The sequence below is a fragment of the Ipomoea nil genome, unplaced genomic scaffold (genome assembly GCF_001879475.1).
Source record: "Ipomoea nil cultivar Tokyo-kokei standard unplaced genomic scaffold, Asagao_1.1 scaffold2792, whole genome shotgun sequence".
Taxonomy (NCBI): domain Eukaryota; kingdom Viridiplantae; phylum Streptophyta; class Magnoliopsida; order Solanales; family Convolvulaceae; genus Ipomoea; species Ipomoea nil.
In genome coordinates, this window is record NW_017619220.1 from 2,814,639 (window position 1) to 2,823,217 (window position 8,579).

The 8,579-nt window shown below is 36.3% G+C and overlaps 1 protein-coding gene across 2 annotated transcripts; it reads right to left on the reverse strand.

Moving 5' to 3' along the window:
* Positions 1–7,568, reverse strand: LOC109157880 (protein SCAR2-like). Of its 2 annotated transcripts, none has more exons than XM_019305732.1 (9): positions 7,148–7,568; positions 5,695–5,858; positions 5,244–5,367; positions 5,014–5,143; positions 4,827–4,888; positions 924–4,728; positions 756–839; positions 521–625; positions 1–417 (listed from the first exon to the last, which is right to left on the reverse strand). In XM_019305732.1, the coding sequence occupies exons 1-9, from the start codon at positions 7,300–7,302 to the stop codon at positions 364–366; spliced, it is 4,683 nt and encodes a 1,560-aa protein (XP_019161277.1). In that variant the 5' UTR covers positions 7,303–7,568; the 3' UTR covers positions 1–363. The 2 variants fall into 2 exon arrangements, with proteins under 2 accessions (XP_019161277.1, XP_019161276.1); XM_019305731.1 differs by having other exon boundaries at positions 4,827–4,891.
* Between the last annotated feature and the right edge of the window lie 1,011 nt (positions 7,569–8,579).

Here is an 8,579-nt window from a genome sequence, read left to right on the forward strand (position 1 = left end):
TTGACAGGAAAAGCAGAACCTCTACATACTAAATACAACATGCCTTTAATACAAACTTTACACACAAAAATTGGTAATCTAGCTTAGGACTCTCCTAAATTTTACTGACAACAAGACGCTTTCACGCTGACTTCTGAGTCATGCAACAAAGATAAGTTTACCTAATTACAAATTGGGGGTGCAATATATAATCTCAAAATTTTAATCCATAGTAGGAGAGAAGGAAAAGGAGAATGGTAGTGATGAATCGAGAGAAAAACATAGTAATATTACCATGCAAACAAGCAAGGGCTAATGGCATGGAAAGGAAAGAGCTTTTATGACAAATATTCACATATCAAATCTATTGCGTTGTAAAGTTTTTCAAGAATCACTCCAACTGTCTTCATTGTCATCTTCGTCGCTTCCAGCAAAAGCCTAATACCATAAGAAAAACTAGTCAATATGCTAATGACTGGATAGAAGAAGAAGAAGAAAAGCACATGTACTTGCAGAAACACAAATGAGCATAGAGAGAGACCTGGCGAATCGTTTTTGCTCTCTCTAAAATGGCAACAACTCTGAGATTGGTTTGAGGACCCTGAATATTAGGTCTTGCTGCAGCTGTTGGTCTCAGATTGAAGGACTGGAAATCAAGAAAGGCTCAGTCATGGGCTTAAAGCCAAATGGAAGGCAAGTACACAGTGGAACAATATGTTGCATAGATAAAAATGATAATACAAAATAAAATAACAGTAGAGCTTTCACGGCTTTACCTTGGTCCTTATCAGTTCCAATAGTGAATCTCTTTCATCTACCTTCCATGCCTGGTTCTTTACTTGATCAGTCACTTTCCTCAGCTGCAAAAGGCTTCAGTTTGTTAAAATTCATTTAACTTACAAAATCATGTTGTTCCAAGTGAAGAAAAAGAAGGTGCTATTTACTCTGCTTCTGTCAAATGCAGCAACAGTCTCAATAGAAGGGCTTTGAACTCCGGGATGTTTCACTTTCTGGCTTCCATTTACTATTCCATCTTCCAAAGCTGGCTGCACAATCTCCACCTCTGAATCACGAATAGCATGCAAAGGCTTTTCATTTTCTACTGTCAGAGCAGATGGTATGGCGTCAGTGGTGATGAAATTTGCCTCTAAACTTGTGTCATGTTTTTGGAGCTTCAATTCATTCAAGCTCGTCTCTGGTGCTACTTGGTCTAGGGATTGAGTCTCTTCTTTCTCTACAGACTTTGAATGAGTGGAGCCTGAATCTTCAGAACTTTCTTGCAGCCTTATTCTGTCATTTGTTGCCAAATATCCTTCTGAACATTTATACCCCTCTTCAAGCTCTTGAACCTTTAAAACTGTTTCTTCTGCTGCTTGCTGTGCAGGTTGGATGAGTTCTTCTGGTGATGTTCCAATATCAAGCATAGAGGCTTTGTCTACAGAAATTACTTGTGGGATTGAATAGAGAGGATCCAGAGTTCCTTTCTTTTGGACAAGAGAAGTCTGTAGGTTGTCACTGACTGGTCCTGAAAAAGAAAGGTGAGGATTTGTGGAATGTGTTGTGGTTGGAAAACTGAAACTATCGTCACTGTTTTCATCAAGAACTGCATGTGAAACAGGCAAGGACAGTGGACCAGAATGTTCCATATTGTAAGCTGCAGATTCATAGAAGTCAGGGGAGCTTTCCTTTGCTATGACTGGTGGGAAAATTTGTTCCAGAGGTTGAACTGTCTGATCAATCTTCGATTGGTAAGTAGACAAGAGCCCTGTGTCATGCTGTGCTACGTTTCTTTCCAGAGCAGGGGAAGCAAGTTGAACTTTCCCCAATCTCCATTGAACTGGAGGGAGAGGAGGCAATGGAGGAATTTCCTCAGGACTGATTTGATTATTCCCTGGAAGCAGTGCAAAGCCAGGAGACATACAAGTCAATGAGTTTCGGGGATCTTTATCAAGATCCAAACTGTTGTTGTCATGTGAAGACAGCTTTGACACCAAAGGCTGACTTGGAAGACTCTCTGGCATTAATCTAGAAGAAGTGGCAACAGTTCTTTCTAAGACTTGTGTTCTTTCCTGTAAAGGTGACAGCTCATTATTGGCTTCACCTTTACCTACCAAGCCCCCATCAAGTTGAATGTGTGCTAACTCAACATTTTCTTCTATGCAGTGATGGGTTGGCAAAGACAAAGCATCATCAGAGCTGCCCTTATCCAGATTTTCACACGGTATTCTTTCTCTGATGACATTGGTAAGATTATTTCCTGATGAAGATATTGGTTCCATTTCTAAAACACTTTGCCCAGTAGCTACACAGGTCACCTTGTCAAGATCTGACGGAAGCACATTGCACTGAAGAGGACTGTAGCCAGCAATATCGTGTGAAACTGAGTCTGAAATTGGTGAAGTTATTCCATGGTGGCCAACATTTAGTTTGTCTAACTCCTTATGACTACCTGGAAAGCATAAACTTGCATTCTGCAATTTGTTTTGAGTAAACTGGCCAGAACAAGAAATGGAGTCATCTTGGAACTTTTTGATGTCCATATATGAAGATGCATTAACCTTAACAACATCATCAGTGCTATCAACAGAACCAGTTGCATCTCCAACATTCAATTGATATGCTTCAGTCATTGTTGCATTTAATACTGCAGGTTCCTCACTCACTGATTCAGGATATCCATAGGCAATATGGTCCATTGTTTCACCAGTTCTTGCACTCAGAACCTCATCAAGACATTCCTGTCCAATCTGTGAAATTCCCTTTTCTCCGCAATCATGAGGCAGAAAAGCATCTTCTTCCGCTGGAATGTGTGTTTCTACATAGTCAAGATTTGTAGGACAATCTACCACATGGATTACATCAAGTTCTCTCTGTTCAGCATCATTTGGAATTGCATTAGTGAGTCTCTCATTATACTTTAAACTTGCATTATCAGTTTCAATTTCTAAAATTGAACCAACACTTTCGATCTCTGCTTGTGTAATGGATAGATTTGAACAAACTGGAATGTCATATGATGCACCACTGTGATTAGTTTCTGCACTTTCTTCTTCAGACACAATCTGCAATGAATTTTTGGCACACTCCTCTAAAGAGACCTCCAATGTGTTTGGTACATGAAGTGAAGCATCAGTACTGATATTCTGATCTTTACCATCACTGGAATAACTAATAACAGAGGATGATGAAGAATGATCATCTTTATTTGAAGAGGGAGAATCAGAAAGCTTATGTAAACAGGTTGAATTCTCAACAAAATTGGGCCCCTTATCATTTAGCCTGTCTAAAAGGCCATTTTTAGGAGAAAATAGTTCATCTCTGTTTTGAGAAAGATGATTAAAGATGCTAGATGTGATGGACAAATTGTTACTTGGATTCAGGTGGCCCACATCTAAATTGCACTCATGTTCATTACCAGTAGACAAAGGAATTGGTATATCATCTCCAGCATTGGAAGAAACATTGTCGGGATTTACTGCTGAAGTTGCATGGTTGTTGATAATTTCATCTTGGTTTTCATCAGACACTCTAGTTGGGGGATCTTCACCTGTCCTTCCTTGAACTTCCGAAGTTCTAGGAGCTGATGGGTTAGCTGCATTTTCTACAACACAGACATAATCATTCTCACATTCACCAAGAGTAGAAAATATTTCATTTCTCACTGGTTCTGTCAAAGCATCTTTTATCACGATTGCTTCTTCATCAGCATATCCTGATATAGAAACTAAACCTGGAATAGTTGACCTGGTCATTGTTTCACCAAAGTCAGAACTCTGTCTGTTAATTCCAGCTGTCTTAGCACAAGTGTCATTATCAAAAGCATCTTCTAAGGGCTGGGCAGATGAAAATCCATCATCAGTAGTTTGCAGATGAGAATCACACATCTGAACTCGGCTCCCTGTAATGGCAAAATCTTTGGAAGCAACTTCACCTTCCGAATGAGCCATTTCAGGAGAAGTGCTAGAAGAACCAGAATTGAAAAAGCTGGATATTTCTTTCTTGGATGAACCATTCTCATCATCAGATAACATGGAGTTTCGGATTGAAAGAGAATCTGAAGATTCAGATTGAAGACGTTCATCATTTGTAGCTGAAAACTTACTGCTTTTCACATGCAAATCTTTATCGGGATTCATTTCAGATTCTGAATCCAATTCTGATTCCATGGAGGTAGGGGCATCCATGTAATCGTCTAGATCACTTGAAATATCATCAGATTGGTAACCACTAGTAGTATCTTGTCTATCTCCATCAACTGATATTTCACCATCAGTTGACACATTATGAAATGTAGGCAACGTGCAACCCGCTTCAACACTAAGGCTTTGGTTGGAGATCTCTAAGGATTCATCATAGGTTGCAATCTCATTTAAAGCATCATTGGGTGATATTGGAGCAATAGTGTCTTCACTTTGAGATGGAGATGGGGATGTGTTTCTATTTGTCCATGTAACCTCTTCATTGATGCTCACTGCAACCTCTTCATTGACATTCGCTGCACTATTTTCTACTATATCAAGCCCAGTTTCAGAAGCAACCCTTGATGGTAATTTCAAAGACAATGAATCAACAAAGACTTCATGAACAGTTTTTTGGCCCACTGAAGGAGTTTCTAGTAACTTCTCCATGTAGCTTTTCTCCGTTTTTGAGTCAAATGGAAATCCATTCAGCCTTCTCTTCAATTTCACATGATGTTCAGAGTCCTTACCTCCAGTTTCATTGCGCTCCTCTAAGAGTAACTGGTGGAGTCTGTAAAAACACAATGCACAGATGCCCAAATCAAAATAAACCTAAATATGCTGACAGAAGAATCAATTTGCATTTATAGATAAGAACAGAAGCCTCACTTGGCATGTGATGTGGGTAACAATTCAGGGGTTTTGCCATTCTTACTCCTTGATCCTTTCTTCTGCTATAATTGGAAACATTTAAGTGCAAAGAGAAGTACACGGCAAAATTAGACACCTTCACTCGGCAATGGTTGATTTAGTGCATATACAGAACAGAAGCAATACAAATTCTCTATCCAATTACCTTAGCTTTGCGAGCTTTTGTTTCTCTCTGAACATCTATATTAGAAATTTTGATATACGATGCTTCCCTTTTAAAAAATGATGGATCAGTATAACGCTTTAGACAAGATCCAGCACCAGCAACATCAAATCTGTTCGAAGTTAAACCTTTATGAGATTTTCCTACCCAGAGGAGGTTTATCATTAACGTGAATGACACATTTCTCAAGCTAACTAAAAGAAAATATATACTTGTCTAGAAGGAATAAGCGAGGTGGGCCCCTGCATTCTTCATAAGATTCCATCACATGTCTGGGTAAATCACCCCTGGTAACCATATTTTGGTCCAAAGGCAGATTAGGGTGCCAACCAGTGCCTGCATTCATCATTATTATCATAATCATAATAATTGAAAGAAAGGAAATTTGACTGAACAATAATAGGATTTGATGTGCCAGACCCATTCAGAACTCCAAGTCTCCAAGATGGACTAACATTTTTACCCTTTTAAGAGAATTAGTTAGTTTTCAGTAATAATTGAAAATAATAGACATCATAAATTCATTGACACTAATGATACTAATTCGAAATGCTAGTTTTATAGGTCACATAATTAAAAATGATAAAGAAGCATCGCTTGTACAGGCAAAGGTAAAATGAAGTTTTCAGAGATGAGCTGAGAAAATCAGGGAAATGTTCTAACCAGCATTGTAGAAGAATGAGGATTGATTGGTACGTGAAAGAAATTCCTTTTCAATTAATGGGAGTTCTTCCTCAAGTTGTTGAACTCTGACTGTCAAACTATGGCCTCTAGCAGCAGTTACCATCACTTCTTCGTGCAAATCATGGAATATCTCAGCAGCAAAACTTCAATATTCACAAGACCCAAAAACATATTACATCAGCATCAAGTCACTCATTCTAGTCCTAGAATAAATTTCAGGAGCAAGGGATCACTGAGGGATGATATGCAAATTATGTTGTTTCTACACAACAAAGACTCCTGAAGAAAATTTTGGCCAGAGATCAGTTTATCTAATCAGAAAAAGTGGTGAAAATGTTTATCAAGGTTCAATGCACTATGTTATACTCTCAGGCTTGCCGCACAATCTGTCTATTACATAGACACTATTATATTTCCGGATCTTGAAGTTTCAGTTCTCACTGATCACTGATTTTGCAAATCAGTTCTACCATACAAGTTCTTTACTAACCAATTCTGCAAAGTAACTTCAAAAAAAAATTTAAATAAATAAATAAATAAAGAGAGAGTAAACATTCATTAGCAACCAATAACTCATCCATAATTGAACTCACTAAGCCTTAATTTCTTTACTAACCAATTCTGCAAAGTAACTTCAAAAAAACAATTAAATAAATAAATAAATAAAGAGAGAGTAAACATTCATTAGCAACCGATAACTCATCCATAATTGAACTCACTAAGCCTTAATTTCAATCTAATTGGTTATATTCCAACCATGCAAACCGATTAACAAGAACAACAAAATCAAATTTCTTAAAATTTCCCAACCTAGCCTAGTTCTAGGCACGATCCAAAAGTACGAAGCTGAATTTAAACGTTGAGAATTCCAAGAAACAGTTCATCAAACTAAAAGAAGTAGAATTAAAGCTCAAGCACAACCTGGTGAAGTAAAAGAAAACAGTTCATCAAACTAAAAGGAGTAGAGTTAAGCAGAATAATTTTCAAAAACCAAATTTCGAGGCCATTCATTTCTAAAACAAGTAGAATTAATCAATTAAAGCTCAAGCACAACCTCGTGAACTAAAAAAAAAAAAAAAAAAAAAAAAAAAAACAGTTTATCAAACTAAAAGAAGTAGAATTAAGCAGAAAAATTTTCAAAAACCGAATTTCGAGGCAATTCATTTCTAAAAGAAGTAGAACTAAAGCTCAATCACAACCTGGTGAACGAACACAACACCAAGTACAGTTCTAGGCACGATCCAAAACTGAAGTACGAAGCTCAACTTAAACGTTCACAGTTCATCAATCTAATCAGAATAACAGTAACAGAAATTCGATTTTCGAGGACATTCACTTGTAAAACAAGTAGTCCGTATAAATTCAAAGCTCAAACGGAGCGAGACACGAAACATCAACATCAACAAAAACAACAACAAAAACAATCACTCACTCGGCCAAGTCCCCGAGCTGGCGCAAAACGCCTACAAGTCCAGCCATGGCGACGCCTTCCAGCAGAGCTCCGGAGTCATCCTTATCGACGGCTCTGTACAGCTCGGGATCAGCCAAGCTGTACTCGTCCCGTATCCGGTACCTACTCAGCGGCATTCTCCAAAATCCAACTGCAGAAACCCTAATCCCAATCCCTCAGGAATTCAGCGCTTCCTCTTCTACTGCATTTCGACGCTCAACCGCCAAATGTGCATACGTATGTATGCGTCACGGAGTGGAGGTGAGGTGAAGGCCGCATGGAATTAAATGAATATACTTTTATTATTATTTTACTTGTTTTGTATTAACGGTGGAGTGGGATTAACTAACGCCAGGTGTACGCCGTACGCGTAGGCCTTTCACAGAGCGCTCGTCGTGGCGCTCATTATGGCTGATCATCCTCCGAACAGTACTTGCTTTTATTTACAACGAAATCGCTTTTAAAGGCATAATAAATAGCATTCGTCATCACTTTTCATAAATACGCTCTCCGAAATCCGTATTCCCTCGGTGTTATTTTACGTGTCTGAATCTATTACTGAAGTTATTTTTAATTTAATTTTTTATAATACTAAAATTAGTGTTAATATATAAAATTTATATATTCATAAATTATATTAAAAATATTATTAAATACATAAAATTAAATTTAAAAATAAGTAAAAAATACTTAAAAAATAAACAAATAAAAAATAATTAATTTAATCATTAAATAATAAATAAGAGAGATAAAATAGGACAGAGGGAGTAATAATAATAATAATCAATTCTAAATTTAGTCAATAATAATAATAGGCTATCAAACCTAAAGTCAGCAAAATTAAAAATGTCAATATTTAAGAGATCGTTTTAAAATTAGCTTATAAAATTATAAGGAGTATTATTATTATTATTATTATTATTATTATTATTATTATTATTTACTAAAAATATAAAAAATATAATTTCATCAAATATATAATATTTTTGTAAAATTTTTTGCTAATAATACTAATTATTATTATTAGAGTTAATTTTAGATTTACTCTTTTAACTATCATTCGTTTTCAATTTTAGTCATTGACTTTTAAAATTATCATATTTAGTCTTTAAGTATTGAATCCTTTTCAATTTTAATTCACTATTAGTTTTTCCTTATATAAATCATTAACATTAAGAATAAAATGTTAAGGGTAAAATTGAAAAGTCATGAGCATTTCGCCAGGAATTTGTTTAGATTTCATTTGTTTGAACATGTTCTTTTTCCTCGTATTCTTAAAATTGAAATTAAGAAGAAAAAATAAACTTTTTCTCTTACCAACCAAACATCGTAATATATAGGTTATGAATGTGACAACCAAATCGGATAGAGATGGTATAATGTTTCTAATTATTTCCATTCAAATAATAGAACT